The sequence below is a fragment of the Trachurus japonicus genome, chromosome 15 (assembly GCF_045865225.1).
Source record: "Trachurus japonicus isolate A0001 chromosome 15, Traja_1.0".
NCBI classification, from domain to species: domain Eukaryota; kingdom Metazoa; phylum Chordata; class Actinopteri; order Carangiformes; family Carangidae; genus Trachurus; species Trachurus japonicus.
Window position 1 is genome coordinate 25,272,177 of NC_140921.1, and position 19,344 is coordinate 25,291,520.

Sequence of the window (19,344 nt, forward strand, 5' to 3'; positions counted from 1 at the left end):
AACAGGCTATTTCACTACTTTTGTATGTGTACCTTTTCATGGGCCCTTGCCTGACTGAAACCCAACCATGTCATTAAATGTGCCGCTTGGAGCCCAGAGCACTGTATATATACTCTGTCCTCTGCAGGGACGGGCATCCCCAGCAGGGTCTGTCTGTACCACCCTCCATATGGTGGCTCGTCATTAGTTTTCTGTTGCCCCTGGTGCCTGAGAGGTTCATCAAACCCTAGAGTCCAATCTCTCAACAGCCCCATTTCTACGCTACTGTGATATTTCTCTCTCTGGCCGATCGGATAAGTCACACATGGCTTCACCGCACGAAAGAACAACAGCAGCCCCAAGCAGATGTTGCTCCGCAGACTGCTCATGGAGTGGAAAACTGGGTTTCAAGAACAGTATCTGAGTTATTGTTAAAGAGTCTTGAAAGGGGAGTTGTGGTTTTAAGGCTATGAGCTACAGCCTTAGAGTTTAGATTTTTGAAAAGGATAAATATGCAATAGGTTATATTTTCATCTCCAAGCATGTTTTTAGATTGTGTGCCTAGACAGTAATTTGAGATATGAGTGAATAAAACACGCTGCCTGTAGCCGTCTCTTTTACTCCAGGGCAGTTCACATTTGTGCAAAGATAAAATTCTCTTGAGTAGCAAAAACTAAATTGAGCAATGACAGCAAAGCATGATGGGATGATAGTAATTGAAAGGAACAATAGACGTATAATTTTGCATTGGGTAAGAAAGAGCAAAACTATTTTTGTCCACTTTTATTCTGTAATATGACCAATATTTTCATATTCAAGTGTGTATGAAAAAAAGTCACTGGTTTCTTAAAAAGCTAAATACAATAAGCATTGGATCAAGGCACATACAAGACTGGCCAAAGGGCATACAATGCACTTTGGTTTTCAATTGTAAAGAACAGTTAACTTCAAATTGTGGCAACATAAAAGTGTGTTCATTTGAAAAATAATACAAAATAATACTCATTAACAAGGAGTTGCTGATCCTCTGGTAAGTCTAATGAAAGCCAACATGTTTTGTCTTTTTGGCCTGGTGACTAGAATGACGTATGGTACATGGTACTAAAGAATGCCGCCATTGTCATTTGGCCTTTGTTGGCTTGTACAAATAGAGATAGTGGGGGGTCCTCTGTGTCAGCCTGTCCAGTCTTCTTTTTTTGAGGAGCAGAGAACTCCTTCAGGTTGGTGTGCTTTATCTGCCCTGTGCTGTGGCCTACGCTCCTATCGTAACACTGGAACCTTGCTTGGGCTGTTTTACTGTGTTTCTCCTTGCAAACAGAAAAAAATCACACACTGAACAAAGCAGAGAAATAAAGCATGGCACCTCATCTTTAGTTATTTGTAATCAATACCAGGTGAATACGAGCAAGGCTCTTGGTCTGTACTGCAGTATGTGGAGACAGCTACCGACTTCTCAGTCTTTTAGAGGGCAACATGCCTGCTTTGCAAATTAGTGGATCAACTGTGCCTTAGTTTATGTCACGTCTTTTTTTTTGCCTTTTTGTTTTTCAGACGGCCACAAAGTTAAAAGAATGACCTGTGCTTATACTACAAGGTTTTCTAAAGTCTGATTGTTCAACACAGCAATGAAAACCCACTTTCACAGTTGACAAGTCATCATATCTCAGTAGAACACAGAGTTTCTTTTAGTTGGTCGATAACCTTAAGCAAAGGAAATACAGTACAAATTACTACAAATCCCTAAAATATAGAATTGCAGTTAGTTACAATACCCACTGATGATTCAGTGATGGCCTGCAACTGGAACGTTCTCCGTCTTCATAAAATGTCCTTAAATATAAATTATATGGCAAATGTACAGAACATTGCTTCCTTAGTCTTATAGATCCAGTGTTTTGTGAAAGTCTTGCCACTCTGTATAAGTAATGCACTCATCATGAATGTCCATGCGAAATATCATGAATGGGAATGGTCTGAATCTGGTATTCCACTGTCTCTGTAGCTCCTGTTGTTAATACTGTTCTCGCTATGTGGGCTTTTGTATAAACTCAGGCCATTAGGTGGGAAAATTGTGTGTATCATAAACTCCTCCTTGGTCACAGGCAGGTGATTTATAGGTATCATCTGAAAAGAAGTCTCTCGTATTTCGAGGATAGAGTTGTCCTTCTTAGTGCCAGCCTCAGCATAGTCATCCTTTCTCCGACGTCCCTTGTTGTAGGTGCAGTTCCTCGAAAACAGTGACCCGTTCCTGTGAACATACCAGCACACCAGTGCCAACATGATTATTGCTAAGAGAGCCACAGCCCCTCCGATTATAGCAGCCAAAGGCAGACTAGAATTTTTGTAAGGCTCTTTCTCCTGCTCTCTGTTTAAAGTTGTAGTTGGGTTGTATGATTTGTGAGAACCAGTCTCTGTCTCTATGCACACGGGGGTCTCATCTGACAGGTAAATGTTGCTGGTCTCCATGGGAACCATGCATATCCTGTAGGAAGATTCTGGCTCCAGAGCTGTGAGCAGGTACTCCTTCCTCTCTCCCTGCACAATGGTTTCAGTGATGGAACCAAAGGCAGGGCTGTGTCCCAGCTTTAGCCAGCTAAGCCGCAGGGCAGTCATGGGTTGTGACACCCTCCATGATATGTGTATTGCATCTGCGCTACTTGACTTCACGCTGATGGTGATAATCTTTCTGCCTGAAGAGGTGGTAGTGCTATGGTAATTTTTACCAAAGTCAGGCCCTTTTACTATAGGCCTTTTAGTCACAAACAAGGGCCACTGGGGCTGTGTGGGGCGCAAAGTGTTGGAGACTGTGCTTGTCTCATGTGTGGGGATGAGTTCTGAATCTGAGCAGCCAAACATGTCTGTAGTCAGGTCTTTAATTGCCATGCCTTTCACCTTATCAGGACCCTGGCACATGAAGCCGCGTACATTCACCTTAGAAGGCAACGACCGCAACCAGTCACGCACCCATTTCATCCTGCAAGTGCATTGCCAGGGGTTGTTGCGTAGCAGGAGCTGTGTAAGATTGTCCAGGTCTTCAAATACACCCTGTGGGAGGCTGCTCAGGTTGTTACCAGACAGGTCCAGGCGATACAACTGCCTAAGGAAGGCAAAAGCCCCTGGTGGGACCCGATTAATGTGATTATCTTGTAGGTGCAGCTTTTCCAAACTGGTGCCCGGCAAGTTGGCTGGCGGCGATGTCAGGGAGTTCCTCACTAGTGAGAGCTCAGTCAAGTTGATTAGGTTTATGAAAGCCATCTCCCCAATCCCACGGTTGTTCAGCAGGTTACCATCCAGGATTAGTCGCTTTAGGTTGATGAGATCTTGCAGTGACTGTTCTGAGATGGAGGAGATGCGGTTGTCATCAAAGCGCAGCTCCTCAATGCTCATGGGTAGGCCTGAAGGGATGGTGCTTAGGTGGTTTCTGGAGAGGAAAAGCAGTCTGAGGTGATTACTGTCTCTGAATGCCCCCTCCTCGATGCTGACTGCTGATACAGAGTTATCATCAAGATGCAGCTCCTCAATGAAGGGAATTTGAGCTAAAGAGGAATGAGTAATCATCCGAACGTTGTTCTCCTGAAGGTGGAGCTCTTTTAGCCCAAGAGGAAGGTTGGTAGGGAACTCATCCAGATTGTTGCAGTAAAGGTAGATCTTCTCCACATAGGTGAGCCTGCCGAGCTCTGCAGGAATGCCGGAGCTCTTAATGCGATTGTTTTGCAGAAAGAGAACTGTAGCATCCTGGGGCATACCAGTAGGGATGGAAGTCAGGCCACGGTCATTACAGTAGATGAAGGTCCCATCACAGCGGCAGGCTGAGGGACAGGAGGCGGAGGTCACCAGGGGGTTAGCAAGACCAAGCAAGAGCCCAACCCTGATGAGGAAGAGGATAAAGATCTTGCACTGATGCACCATCTTGAAGCTGTGTCGTCTGGCAGTCTAATCACTCAAGAGGCCCTGGGGAGAAGACAGAAGGGTACATTTAATACACAAGACCTTTAAAGGAGAGCCAAATTCTTGTTCTCACAATTTCTGGGTGTTTAGAATGCTGCCTGCTATAACTCCTGAAATAATTTATTTCATATTTCTCCAATAAATTGATAAGAATTGATCTTTTGGATTACGAGACAGTTGTTTATTAAGATAAACTGCTTGGCTTCCGAGGTAACTTTACATCATCTAAAGGTTTATAGATGTCCTGCGCTTATAAGTTTAAAAACGAACCTGCATTTGATAAGGATTTTCTTCAGCTTCTAAAAACTGTGACTTGAATCTCTGTCCGTTTAGGCACTGACTTGTGAAATATAATAACATTCCCTGGTTGTTTTACACATTTCTGTACCCAAAGACTGCCTTTCATCACGACAGACCAGGAGGGTGAACAAAGTCAGGCTTTGTCGATGAACTGTTGTGGAACTGACATGCTCCTAAATCCTTTTGGATTATTTCCTGTGCCTTTTACCATTCAAATATTTGGCTTTAACTGGCTTCTTACAAGATAGGATAGAAATATTTCACAGAAAAAGGGTTGATAAAGTCTTAAGCGTATTAAGATGCAAGAAGGACATGTTTCTGTGAGTCATTTATCTGAGTGTATCGAATGAAATTTGTGCATGTTTTGTTTTACATTTAGAACATTTAGAAGAAGATACTGAATTTCATTTTTTTCACAAACATACAGCCAGTAGCCTTCAAATGAAAACAGAAGGTGCCAACTGGTTGTCTGTCTCATTCTTCACTATCAGTGTGTAGTTCCCCTTTAATCAGGCTAATACTGATTTATTGCTTTAATTATGCATTCCTGCCATGACCTCTTCCTGCACGTCTCATTAGAGATTGTGGTCTGGTCAGCGAAGTGAAAAGAAGCAAAGCCATCCGTATTTGTCATACCTGAATTATACGACGTGGTAAATCCTTTCCAGCCACCAAAAATCCAATCAAGATTTCCTCTTGAATTTGCTCTTATCCTGTCTGAAAGGAAAAGTTTGTCCAAGGGGGTTCTAGTGATATCCTGACCTGGTCAGTGTTTGCTGAGCTGATCCTTGTTTGGACGATGACCTCCTCTGTGTTGTCAGAGGCTCATGCTTTCAATGCCTTTACCATGGCAGATAAGCCTGTAGAAAAAGCATCCCCTCTCACTGACAAAGCATGCCCTCTCAGGTAATATTAAAAATCCTAATGGGTGTTGAAATTGTCAAGCTCAACAGCCATAACCGCAAATTAGATTTTTTGGTTGTTGTATAGTGATCCGTGTGAGGACGGGCTGAGCTTTATCAAAGGCTCTGCAATCAGGCCCGACAGGCATGATGAGTTGACACAAAGCTGGTCTGAGCCATGCCAATCCCCTGTGCCACAGGCTCAATCCAGGCCTGTTCACTCGTGTACTCCAGGTCTACAGGTAACCCAGAATCCTTTGCTCCCTCGTCGAGGCTGTATACACATTAATCCAGGGCTTTGGTCCCCTTTCCTGAAGCAGATAACCAGTGTTCTCTTCTCTTCGAAGGGGCAAAACAGGGCAAGGTGCTTATCCTTCTGGGCCCAGACTCCTTCACACATCTGCAGCTTGACTCATACTGCGCCCTCCACACACCTGGGATCGTGTTCTGAAAAATAAGCAGAGACAAACATATTTAGTGCCCAAATTCAGCTATTACAATATCATGACTAAGTAACAATACAGCAATGTCTCAAGTTCAATAGCAGTTATTTATTTTACATTCAGATCACTACCAGGTGTAATTGTGAAATTAAATTAATTTTATTATAAGACTTGATTTCTGGAGAAATCAATAAGTCTAGGAATGTTTTATACTGAACTTTGACTTCTATTACATTGTGAATACCTATTTTGAAATGCCCTTTCTTTGAGGCTCTGATTTAGCCTGTTGACCTTTTGCAGCCCATTACTTTAATAGGCCACGTTTCTTTTCTATGGTGATACAAGAAAGAATGTCTTTGCATACGAAAGACAACAGTGATATAGGCCCCAACACAATGGCTGAGGGTGGAGCCCCTATGCCCTTCTCTGTCCAGTTCACCGCTTAGCTGAGCCTTCGGCGTTTTACAAGAGAACTAGTTCTGCGATTAAAAAAAAAAAATGCTGTCTGTGCTGGTTTAGAAATGGGGCCTTTCCAGATTCCACATGCGAGAGAAAAAACAGATCCAGTTGGTACTTAGTGAATTGCTCACATTGTTGTAAAAAAAAAACAAATTACAAATGAGGACCATTTGAATTGCGTATGGAGGAGAAGACTATTGCATACATCTGCCACTCCCAACTCCTCTTTGTGACCCCTAACCCCAACCCCAGCCTCTCTTACACCCTGACAGCTACTTCTGTTTGTAAAAATAGAATTTCCTTTGCGTAACAAAATGTTATGTTTCCTCTTACAGCACAATAGCTTTGTGTTCTTATATGTAACCAGCCATGTGACCTGCTGGCAGCCACGGAGTGCTGTAAAACATGGAAAGGTAAATTAGGAACAAAGGGCCCAGCCATTTAACAGTTGTAGTCCATGACAAGGCGAAGATTAGGGAATTGAGAGGCTTGTAACTCGATTACAACTCCTGAGATGCTGTCTAATAATAACGCCCCCCTCCTTTCTCTTCCATCTAAACACGGGCCCTCGGTCCAGTATTACATTAGTAGTAGATTAGAGTCTGGGGAAAAAGCACCAGATGTGACCTCTACCAACTTCTGGAATAAAGGAGTCTGACAAGGGAAAAAAGGATGAAATTCAGTAATGGAGTTTTATAAAATGGCAGAATGATGGAGGGATATGTGCTATCTGTCTGTTGGAATGAACTTTTAATGCAGCACTTAGTCAAGCTATTTCAATTTTAAATAGCCCCTTTCACCTCATTTTGTAAAGTTCTCCATCCTCTGAATATTGTTAAGTATGTAGTCTTGATTTGAATCCCCGAGTTCTTAACATTACATAGAAGAAGGTAATTGTCTCTGCATTTCTGTCTTAACATGAAAACCCAGTGAGAACTATCTGTGTTCAGAGTAACAAGCTTTAAATGTTGGCAAGAGTGTTTTTTTTTTTCATAAATGGGCCCATATATGATCTGTTGCAACAGTTCTGGTCAGTCCCTCTATCACCTGCTGAAAGGCCAGACTCTGTATGTGTTCTGTAAAAGGAGCCAAGTACATGGTTATTCATTTATGAACGCTTGTGTAAATATAGGCAGAACAAAAAGTGTAGCATATTGTGTCATTGGCTTCGGTGTGTTTGTTATATTGTAGATGATTTATCAGAAGTCTGCTTTGAACTAAGCACATCTTGCGTATTTTATGAGGAGCACAGTCGGCATAGATGCTTTGCTACTTTTTTTCTCCTTTTCTTTTTCCACGCTCATCGGATTTCAGGAGAGTGGCCCCTCTCTATTGTTTGCTACAAGGCAAGCATGTGGACCTTGAAGCCTCAGCAGAGGGGGTTTAGGTATTAAAATGTTTTTATTCAGGCAATTTAGAAATCCCTCTACTTAACACAGTTCATTTTTGCAAGATTTATCTATTGCATTTACAAATATTAGGTACTCATGCAAACCTACAAACGCGTACATACTATGTTCATGTGCACACCATCATTTTGAGAGCAGCAGGGGCCGAGTTAAACATTTTTAGTGATGGATGTCTTTCTCCATCGTTCTAATAAGCTCCGCTGGCCAGACAGGAGATTTCTTTAGCAGTCAAAGTGGCTTCTGCTTCATTTAATCTGAACTGGCAAAGTTAAATTGAGCATCCTGGTAAAATTGTGTGTGTGTGTGTGTACAGCTTGTTACCTTTCAGTGGAGAGCGTGGGAGGCTCACACAAAGCTGGACACCGATAGCCATTGTGCGCTCAACACGCATAAATGCACATTTAGTCAGCAATAACAGAGCCTAAGACTTTGTGCCCCCTAGTCATACACTGCACGAGAGAGGCTTTGGAAAATCTCAAATAGAAACAATTTCATGCCTGTCAAGTATTGCAGATTATAATGACTTTTAGTTCCGTAAATACAGAATAATATTACATGGGCTGCATTTAGGGGGAAAGAGCTGTAGAAGTAGTTATGGCTGACTGTTAAATTATTCATGAGCCTTGAATTAATTTTGAACCACAGTAGAGTTCTCCATTGGGAAATCAATGCTGTTTGTATCTGCTGTTGATTATTCCTTCAAATTTGTAATATAGTTTTTGAATTGTGATTGATTGCACACAACATAGTTGTTGTGTCTTTTATTTTTCCATATTTTGGTACATTTTTTGTTTGCCATTGCACAATTTGCAGGGTTTTAACAAAACACTCAAATCTGTCCTGTTTATAGTTGTAGGATCAGCTAGATAAGTGGACTTAACTAACCTGATACGGAAGCAAAAACGAGTGTCTCTGTAGGCTAATTTCTTGTATTTCGATTTTTTTTTTTGTTACATGTTTTTTATGCTCTTAACTGAGGTGAGCTTTTGTAATTTTCTTGTGCTCTGAAAACGTGTGTCTGCCATTCATTCACATGTAAGTAAGTTGTATGTCAGGCCACCAGGCAGCGGCCTGCTGTGGTGCTGACACACAATGGAACATTCATGGTCACATCTGACTTGACACGAACACAGAACACGTTTCAGGCAAATAGAAAATGGTCAAAAATCTCTCATACTTTCACAGATTTGGTATGTGGCCCCCTGGCACTGTCTTTAGATGGACTGAACGGATGATACATTTGCTGGCCCATTAAGAACATAGAGAGGCCTGGGACAGACGGGGTCTCTCTTTTGTAACGGCCTGAAAGGAGAGATCTGTAGCAGCTGCAGTGGTTTTTCCCCACATGGGGGTGGTAGGCACTACAGATTTTTCCTGAGTCATATCGCTTGCAAAGGTTTTTCCTGCAGTGTTTATGCTTTGCAGCCATGTTTACACCTTTACTTTTAGTAACCACTCCTAAATAAATTTTCTGTCAAAGCATAGATTTAAAAAAAAAAGAGAAAAAGATACTGGTTTATGGCTAAATAAAATGAACTGAAGTGAAATAGGCCTCGTCAAAGTACAGTGTTGAATCTGAAAAGTGTCTTGGTAATAATGAATGTCTTATTATTGCCTTTTTCCTCACATGTCACTCATTTTATGCTTCACTGTTTCTGCCAGCAGAAGATTCTGTCTGTAGTGACCTGGTTAGTTGTTAATCTGCAATGTGAATTCCCTCTGAAAGCAATTGACTGGGGACTTGTGCCTCAGGCAGTCATCAGTGAAGACAATTGGGTCTGTCCTCATGTCTGCCATGTTTAACAGGCTATTTATTTTTTTGTCTCTCAAACATACTGAGCAACGAGCACTGACCAGGTTCGCCTCTACTAAACATAATTTACTGAAATCCAGCTGTAGGCTGTGTGTATCAGTCATTGTTTAAAGCCTAGATGACCCTATCATCTCATGGAGATAACTGGCTGTGGTGAATTGGATTAAAAACAGTCACTGGCCTTGTGTTGCCACCAAAACACACAGCTTAAATACAGTGCGTGAGTACTGCAAGGCCCAATTTGTTGCACTGATCTAAAGGGATAAATATCAGGTCTGTGTGGAGAGAAACGAACACGAAGACTTTGATTCATGCGCATCGCAGATTTACACTGGAGTGGAGCTCCTAAATGAGGAGAAAGTATTATTTTAATATAAGCGGCGTTTATTTCTGGAGGCTTATTAACACGACAGTCACAACGGGGCTGCAACTGCAGACTAATGTCAGATATTTGTTTGAGGCTGCTGTGGTAACGTAGGATACAGTAGGCTATGTCGTGTTACGTGAAATGAGCCGCTGCTTGTGTGCGAACTGGTGCATGTCAAACTTCGATGGATTTTATTTAGTGCATTTTGGGGGGACCTTCCTGACTGCGCCCCTGCAGAAAATAGCTCCCACATCGTTTGGTGTTGTTTTTTTGTTTTTTGTTTTTTTTCTCAGGGTTGACGTCCGTGTGATCGAAAGACGAGCTTACAGTCGCACACAGTCAATTTCATTGTGGTAGGACATGCATAGGAGCTGTGGGCTGCGAGCAGTGCAGACAGTGACGCTGGAGACGCATTTAGCGGAGTTTCTCCAGCTGCCCCTTCATGTCCAACTCCGCGGGATCTGCGCTGCAATTTCAGCTGCACGCCGGGGTGTCTTCTCAGGCTGCGACACCGAGACTAAATCACACAGTCCCCTAATCCTATCAAGTCTGCGTATTTACATCAGTTTATTTTCCCACTGCTTTAAGAATATCGAAAGCTGAATTGAGGCACGAGGAGATTTGAAACGTCCCTGTTGCTCTCCGAATGCTTTCACATGTGTTTTGACATGAAACTACTGAGCCAGAATATGAATGTGACCGAGAAGGAAATTGAACGTGTGGCCAAGAGAGCTTCATCTCTACGGACAGGAGTGGGAAAACGGCGGAGAGAAAACAGATCTGGTGTTTGTGGTCTCTGTTAGACACGCAGAATAACGAGGGAGTCAGCAGAGGATCGAGGCAGCAAGTTGGAGACACGAGAGATGCTTGAGATAACGAGACGGATGAGCAGTCTCTTTTGGTCAGATTTTCATCTGTCCGGTTGAGCAGAATGATTTGCCTCGCATAAACTCGGGGTAGAGCTGAATTTGGCTATTCGACAGGGAAAGTGCACTGACGGGCTCTGCGTTACTGCCGCTCAAAGCGTCTCTAACCCTGCGAGACTACCACCTCACAGAAACTCCAATTTTTCGGCTGGGCCAAGTGATTGAAATTAAAGAAAGGGAAAACACGGTAACTAATTACAAGCAACTCCTGAGGATTCCTCATGACTTTAAATTCCTTCTGCCAGATAGAAGATCCAAAAAGATGAAAAAGATGCATTCCCAACGGGAGTGTACCAGGAAAAACACACTTACCTCTATAATCAACCAAAAAAAAAAAAAAAAAAAAAAGGAAAGTAACAGGTATCCTCTTAAAGTGGGGTTCACAACGGGGATAAAAAATAATAATCCAATCCAGGCTATGAGGATTTAAATTCAGATCCAAAAAAAAGCTCCTCTCACTCACTAGGTTAGAGCTATTAAGAGTTTATCTGTAGCAGCACTGCTGTGTTTGCTGGTGACCCCCCCTCAAACACACACACGCAATCTGTAGGCTGTGGAAGGACATAGGTGCACGGGTAGATCTCAATACAAATGTGGAGTTGTGTTTGCCTCTAGCTTTGCTTCAATAGAGCACTGATGTCATCTGGAGGAGGGGTCTCTCTCTCTCTCTCTCTCTCTCTCTCTCTCTCTCTGTTTGGGAGATGCACAGGGAAGTTGCAGTGTTAAATGGATACACTAGGGGGAGTGGAGGAAAGGAGAAGGGCACTCACATCCTTGTCAGATGTGTGCACTTAAGATGAGTGAGTAGTCACTGTATGGGAAGCAATGCTCAGTGGCAGAAAAAGAGAGAGTGGACAAAAAGTGGAAATGTACAGTGTGTTTGTGCATGTTGGCGAGGGAGAGGGACATGCTGCGTTTTACATGGAATGTTTTCTTTAAGGCGTTGTGTTGGTGTTGTTAGCTCTTATCATTTGCATATTTGTTTGAGATGAGTCAGAATAATTTATAATTTGGGTTTTGCATCAGGGGCTTTATTATATGTTGTGATTTATCAGCTATCTAAGTCGCAGGTGGTCTTTTTATATACACTGAATAATTTTTCCTTTCTGAGAGGAAGATTGAAACTCAGTGTTTAACAGTCGTCAACCAAAGCCGCTTTCATTGATGTGAAATTTTGACATTAAGTTTGCCTTTTCTTTTGTGTGAAGTATGTACCACGCAGTCTCTCTAACAGGTAATTCATGTTTGATAATGTTGTTGCGGTGCTAATTCCTGAATATATTTCTCTGAGTGTCTATATAGATGCAGCGTGTGTCTGTTTATTGATTCATGACAGACATGTGAGTCACTCTGACATACCTCAACCCCCTCCTGCTTTCTGTTTGGCCCTCTCTGGTTCCATGTTTAAATGAAGCCAAACAGTGGGTTTGCTCCCTACCAGACCTAAAGCAACAGTGAGTCACCCTGTTAGTGAAAGAGTTGTACAGCAGATATGACCCAGCCGACACTCTCCTGCTCTGCGTCATCTCCAGTGTCTCCCCCTCTGGCTACCTGACAGGGCAGACACCACAGCCTGCTGCACTGAGCTGCAGTGGAGCAGCTCTGTTTATCTGCTGCTGACTATCAGCTTCCTGTTGATGCCAGTGGGTCAGCGATCAGAGCTGTGTGACGTATGCAGCTGTCCGTGTAATGTGGATACTTTTCTCTTACATGTCATTCACTATTGCCCATACTACTTCTTGTTATGCTCCTCTGTTAGGAATGCCTGGAGGGTGTGCATTCATTTTTCAGTAAACAAGCAGGTCCACTGAAGAAGTATTATTCACTTGTTCTGAGGTTAGTAAAATATCCAGCCGAAATGTATCGTATTTTCTGTTTTAGGAGAGCAGCTGCTCTGCAATAATTAATGACAGTAAAAGAAGCAAACAACACCTTTTGTCAATAAACTACAGTGGCCAGGAAGGAAGTGTTCATTTGTGGATGAATTTGTCTTGGAATAGTCACATTGTCATCTAAGTTACATTCATGAAAAGATAATTTTACTGTAACTAATAACACACCAATCACTGTGCTTTTCTTGTTCATATTTGAATTATAATTTAAACATTCACAGTGTATGCAGGAAAAAATATGTAAAACCCTCGGTGAATGGCATTAACAAAAGCTAATTGGAGTCAGGAGTTATCAAACTTGGAGTCCAACCAAGGAAACCAGATTGGAGGTGTGGGTTAGAGCTACTCTGACTTATAAGAAATACTTAAGCATTTTGAGTTTGCTGTTCACAAGAAACATCTGCTCAAATAAAATATGCCTTGCAAATGAAAGATCTCACAAGACTAGTGGCTAAGAACTGTTGATTTGCATAAAACTGAGAGGGTAACAAAGTCATCTCATTGAGTTTAGATACTCATCAGACTACAGTTACACAGAAACAGTATTTAAATGGATGATTTAGTTCTATGGCTACTCCACCTAGCATTAGGTGACCAGTGAAGATGACCACAAAGAACCAGAGTGACCACTAAAGGCTCAAAAGAATCATTGGGGCTAGTTAAAATCTGTGTTGATAAATGTGTTTGTAATTCACAAATCGTGGTGCATGGTTGCATTGAGTATGTTGTCCTGCCATGGACACCACAGAGAGAAAAAAAACTTTGCTGAATCTCCAAGAGCAACTCAACACTTATAGGGAAAATGTTTTAACTGACAAAACCAAGGGTGAATATTTTGGGGAGAGCAGGCAGCATATGTGTTGTAACAGTGCTAGATACCAATATGAAAACACAATCCCGAAGGTGAAGCAGGCCGGAGAGAGCATCATGATTTGGGCTTTGCTGCCTTTGGGCCTGTACAGCTCACTGTCATCAAAGGGAAGATGAGTTCTCAAGTTTATCAAGGTCTCTTACAGGATAATGTCAAGGTCCACCTGCTGAAGTTCAGTAGAAGCTGGATGGTGCAGCAGTAAAAAGACTAAACTTCAAAGTGAATCTACTACAGAATGACTTCAGACAAAGAAAATGAGTTGGATAGGCCCAGTCAGAGTCCACACCTTAATCCAGAAGAGATGCTGTGGAGTGACCCGAAAGCTGCTTGTACCAGACATCCTAAGAATATGTCTGATCTGAAACTGCTCTCTAGGGTTCAAAGTGGTTCAAAATTACTCCTGAAGATGGTGCAGGACTGACCAGCAGCCACTGCAGCTTTGAGGTTTTGGGAGCCAGGTGGTTCAATCCAAGATGTCACTTTTCCCATCAGCACTGTGAATGTTTAATGGTTGTATTCAATCAAGACACAGTTAAAATTGTTTGCGTGATATAAGAGATGCTGTGTTTAGCATTAGTAACCCAATAAAATTTGACTGAATGGTAAAGCCGGACAACAAAGACCCAGTCTACAGAGTGATATGATTTAGCTTGGTCTTTGTACATCTAACCTGCTGACATACAAACAGCACTTATCATTTAATAGCCTTTATTTCTCAACTCTGTTCTGTTATCGCATGCTCATCAGCTGACGTAGACCTTTGGTCCAAGCAATTGTTATGGCCTGATAATGGTGTATACTATGCAAGAGAGACTGAGTTTGAGAGTAGCTGACCACTGCTGACATCTCACACTCAGTTATTTTTCCAGGACAGAATGTGGTCCAACTCCAGCCTCAACTCATCAGCACGGTTAAACCACAATTGTCATCTCAACTGGAGTGTCTAATTGAACAGACACTTAAGCTTAGAGCATCTGCCAAAACTACTTAGACCTCCAGTGGGGTTTTCAGATTTGTTTGCTTTCCAGCTGGAGTGACTCTCACTTTTGTTTGAAATCCAATGGCTTTCTGAGACAAATATATGTTAGTTCCCTGGCAAACCAGTCTGAAATAACATTTCTATTGTACTGCAAGTTTTTCAATGAGGCTTAATATATTGCTAGTGTGTTAATGAGCTTAACTAGCTTGTCGTATTAGGCCAGGTGTTGTATGCCAAAGACTGCAAGGTGAGAAGAGGTCAATCTTGGACATCCTGACTTGATCCTTGTCTTCTCTCCAGAGAAACAGAGCAGAAAAACCTGTGCCTGACCTCGCCGTGGCTTCCTTTCCTAAATCAACTGCAGACACATCTGTCAGCGGCTGCTGATTGACCCTCTCTCAGACATACAAAGAGCCCCACTGGAGGACAACGGTGTTAGGTTTCTGTTATCTCAAGACCAGGGAAAATCTGTTGCCCTGTTCATCTTTTGTTCCAAGGGATAGGTGCGCTCCTTTGCCAAGGATGCACTCCAGTCTGTCTGGCCAATTTCACTGTGACAACAGACAACAGACAGGTTGTTTCCTACTCTGTTGTGTGTGTTTTGCAAAGAAGGACAGCACAGCTAAATATATTAAGCCACTTGATTTTGCTAAGTGCTGGCTAAAGTGCCTTTTGGCTCTGGTGGCAACAAAACAACTGTTAAGTGTGCACTTGGTCTTGTTCAATATCAGACTCTCCTGTGCCCAGTTTTTGGTCTCTCATGACAGACATTCGACCAGATAATTGATTTATTTCTTTGCTCTTGCTGTGGTCAATAGATGTGGCTTACAGTTGGCAGACTGTGCGCCCTACTTTCTCAACTGTTTGCCAAAACACATGGACCCAGTCCGATTGTTACTATGTAAGCTAGGTGTTACGGATACTATTTTATCTTGCTCAATTTTCCGTTTATCTGTCACTTAAGATTAGTGTGCGCTCACTGAAAAGCCGTGAAATACAATAGGCCCCAAAAATGCTCAGGGGCTCACAGGGGAAAAATGGAGTCTGATTTCCTCTCATGTCTCCTTCCTAGCTCTGACTGGAATTCATTATTGATAGATTCTCCGTGTTCTTAACCAATGCCAAATTAAGGGGAACATGTAAAAGGCTCCTGCCAAAATCCCTGCTTTGTTTTTCATTTACCTTCTGCTTTATTTGCATATTCATCCTCTACAGGCAATCAGCAGCGATCTTTGCTGTGGGCCTTTCATCTCCGCTCTGCCATCCTGACAGGCAGCTTTTCAGTATCACAACAGTTTAACTAACTAGGATTGGTGGATGAGAGATGCTGTTGCTTATGCTGGATATTCACATTTTTGATTTGCAGAGGATGTAATGTGTGTGACAGGGAGAGAAAGAGGGTTTTTAGAAACAACATAAAACAGTGATTGGGAAAATATGTCGCCGGATGATGGATCTCATTAGAGTAGGTTTGCATAAATGTAAATGCAGGAAGGCACCATGGTATTGCCTAAAATGGAAGGCTTTGACTGATGATCGCTGATCTATTCACTATCCATATGAATGCAGATGCCAGTTTCATGAAGCATGGTCTTGCTAGAGGCACGGTTGCTGCAAGGCCATGCAGTAAGGTACTAGTCTTTTCTGATGCAGATCCCAGATGTTGAGGGATAAGTTGACCCTATTCGTCTCCTGGGACTAGGGTGCAGCCCAGAGAAAGAAAAGAGCCAACAACAACAGAGACTAAAGGGGCCGACATCCTGCTGCTTAGGCAAGCCGAGGGGCCTCGGTCAGTAGTCATTTAGGCCGTGTGTTTGTGGAAGAATGACAAGCCATGCAAATAGCTCCGTCGGCTGTTTTTCCCCTTGTCTTTTGTTTTCTTTGGTTGTTTTTGTGGTTGCTGTTGTGTTGTCTGTAGAGACAGAGGAACTCAGGGATGAGCGAGTTCCATAAAAAAGGTAGAGGGGGGTGGGAGCTGACTTGTCAACCTTAGGACCTCCCATAGGTTAATGACGCAAAACACAATGCTCTGTGATCAGATTAGATAGAGCACTCTCCCCCTACTGCACTAATCAGCACAATAAAGAAGATAAAAGATAGAATTACCATACAGTGTTTTCACAGTCCAGCATACATCTCTAATGTAGCTAATTTAAGTCCCTCTTTCTTGCTTTGTTACCGGTTTACTATTCCTACACTAAATCTGTAATTAGCCAACTTAGCATCCTTTCTCCAGCCAGTTAAATGGTTGCATTTATCTCTACAATAGACTCAACATGCTTGTGTAAGCATCGGCAGAACCTTTAAGACAAATATGCTGCTTTCTGATTCCTTAACTCAGCTGCAAATTCCTTCACCATATGGGTGAATAAGGTCCTTTAGTTCTTTGAGATCAGGAGTTTGAGTGTCTTGTGAAAAGGTCAGTCAGGGTTTAATGCTTAAAGGAGAGGAAGTTGGGGCTTATGTTATCTCATGAAACAAACCAAGTGTTTGCTTCTCTAAATAAGATAAGATAGATTATACACTACCCCGATGTCTGTAATGGCCCTGTTGATTGGACACATACAGGAAGTATGGTATTCAGGCAACAGCATTTTGAGTTGGGAGAAGGGGTGGGGGGACTAGAGAAAAGATTTCCTGTCACACAGACCTGCCATCATCATGATCAAAGTGTTCACTTATCTGTGTCAAACACTAACTCTGACGTTGTTTTCTCTCTGATCTGAGTGACTTTGTTTATTCTCATGAGTCATATCTAAAAATTGCCTTTTGTAATGATTTTTCAGCTCAATTCCACTGCTGTACACAACAAGTAACTGCTCTGAAAGTACAAAAACAATGGTAGATTTTTGTTCATATTTTAAAGCAAACTTGGCACCATCAGCACTCTCAACTCAGAACCAATGCTTCAATCACTTGCTTAAAATACATTCTCATTTTTCAGTTCCTCCCTTTGCTTGTCTAGAGTGATATACTCCAGTTTGCATTATATGTTCTTATCTATCAAAACTTAGTGGAGTCATGTTGGTAGTTTGTCATTGTAGGGCTGAGAAGTGTCTTGAGTTTAAAGTGAAAACTGAATGAATTGGAGCCACTTAATTGGCATTAAACTCTTCTGGAAGGTGTTTTTAGGTAACACCTCCAACCAGCCCAATAACAGGAAGGTGTCTCCGCCTCAGCGCCTGACACCGGTGCTTCAGCTCTGATCCGCGGTGACTTGGATATTGGATATCCTATTCCTCTGCAGCTGGGAGCCACATTCAAAGGAAACCTATAGGGAGTGATGATGGGGGAATAAAGGACTGCTTGAGATGAGGGGACGTTTATGACTTTCCTGAAAGAAGTGTTCTTAGACTGCCCGCCCACCTATTAGCGCAAGAGTGTAAGGTGCTTGTGGTGGAGTTGTGAATGAAATGTTTTAGGTAAAACTGGATGTAACTGGAGTAGACCCTCTTTATCCCACTGTGTTGCTGGGGTGTTTCTGAGGTTAAACCTCAGCAAGAGAAGGCGCATATGTGTGTAGGTGTGTATTGCATCAGTGGTGATGGGGATGAGGTGTGGGGGTATGTGGTGGAAAAAAAACATTTATATTTAACATTTATCTTGGACATTGACATGCTCTCCTATGTGCACACAATTGCACAATTTGACCATGTGAATAATGAATATAATGTTGTAGGTAGAATTCAGTTAAAGGAGTTTAAATACCTTTAAAAGCACAAGTCACGAAACATCTCCACACACGTTTTAGAGTGAACAAAGAAGAATACACCAAAACTCCTTTCACTGGAGAAAAGCAGGAAAACCTTGCCAAGGGCTCACAGGAGGGCTTACATCACTTGCATGCTGATAGATATCAGGGGTACAGCATGACAAAAAGCAGATCAGTGAATTAATCATGAACCGGTATCATTTAGTGATAATCAACATTAAGAATATTTATTGCTTATGAATACAGGGCATGTTTTCACATGTTGAAATTCTGCGTTTCCTGCAGACCTTGAAATATGTCTTTCTCCAATTTCACAAATGAACAATACAGACAAAGCTGTGACATTTCACAGGCCAGTAAAACACCTTAAATCTGACCCATCAAATACAACCAGTAAAAGGTAGAGGAAGTCAACCAGCAAATCACCGATCGAGGAGATGGGTAGATGCATTGTGTAAATAGAAGTAGTGTCATTATAACCAACATCAATCACACAAGCAATAACAGAGATGTGAATTTATACGTGGTGATAAGGAACAATGGCGTCAGGAGCTGACTGACTTTGGCGGCAGCTGACGCTGTGTCAGTCCTTGTGTGAAAATGGCTGTGATTTGAAATAGAAATGGTCCCTTTCTGTGGCAAGTGTTATTGGTGAACAGTTTTCTGCTGATTGAATTGTATCTGCCCGCTTCAAGTTTCTGCATAAAATTGCTATAGGCTCTCAAAAATGCATTCCTGTCTTTGTAAAGGTCACTGTTTATGCATAAAATTCCAGCATTTCATGTTTGGAGGCATTCATCACAGTGACTGTATCATTTGCAAAACCTATTCTTTCCAACCTAAGCAGTTTGCAATTCACATTTTGATTTCTATTTTATGATCATGGGAACTTAAAATGTGTTTTTTTGCACAGCTGCACACAGTATTTTTTATTGTTTCATATACAGTAAATAATATTATGAACATCTGTAAACATGGATATCAGCTATACTGACTGTTTTACATCTTCTACCCTACAACACAGGTACCGAGTTATTTTTCTTTGTCTCCTGCAGTCCCCCACCACTGTTATTGCATTCTTCTTAATGTGAATTGTTTTGCATTTAATTCTCAGTACTTTTTGTTTTTATCTATAACTATCTCCGCTGCTCCAGTGACCCAGTTTCCCCACTGTGATCATTAAAATTTCATCATCATTATCACCATCAGCCGCATTTCTCTGCTTCATGCCTATCACCTGACTCTCTGCCATGGGAAGCCTTGAAATTAAGCAGAGACAAACCCCGCATGAATTTTTTTTAATGATGTTAAATGTTTGAATGTTGCCTTACTGGATTTTGAGCT

The 19,344-nt window shown here is 42.0% G+C and overlaps 2 protein-coding genes across 4 annotated transcripts in view; one reads left to right on the forward strand and one right to left on the reverse strand.

Moving 5' to 3' along the window:
- The window catches only part of macrod2 (mono-ADP ribosylhydrolase 2), a 394,808-nt gene that overhangs the window by 67,163 nt on the left and 308,301 nt on the right, over positions 1 to 19,344 (forward strand). The window lies entirely within an intron of this gene.
- Positions 748 to 11,141, reverse strand: flrt3 (fibronectin leucine rich transmembrane 3). The gene is made up of 3 exons (XM_085800744.1): positions 10,859 to 11,141; positions 4,864 to 5,576; positions 748 to 3,930 (listed from the first exon to the last, which is right to left on the reverse strand). The coding sequence occupies exon 3, from the start codon at positions 3,886 to 3,888 to the stop codon at positions 1,936 to 1,938; it is 1,953 nt and encodes a 650-aa protein (XP_085656870.1). The 5' UTR covers positions 3,889 to 3,930; positions 4,864 to 5,576; positions 10,859 to 11,141; the 3' UTR covers positions 748 to 1,935.

What these genes read in the sequence shown, in the direction of transcription:
- flrt3 (XM_085800744.1), bottom strand. Translation starts at nt 3,888, where the DNA reads ATGGTGCATCAGTGCAAGATCTTTATCCTCTTCCTCATCAGGGTTGGG.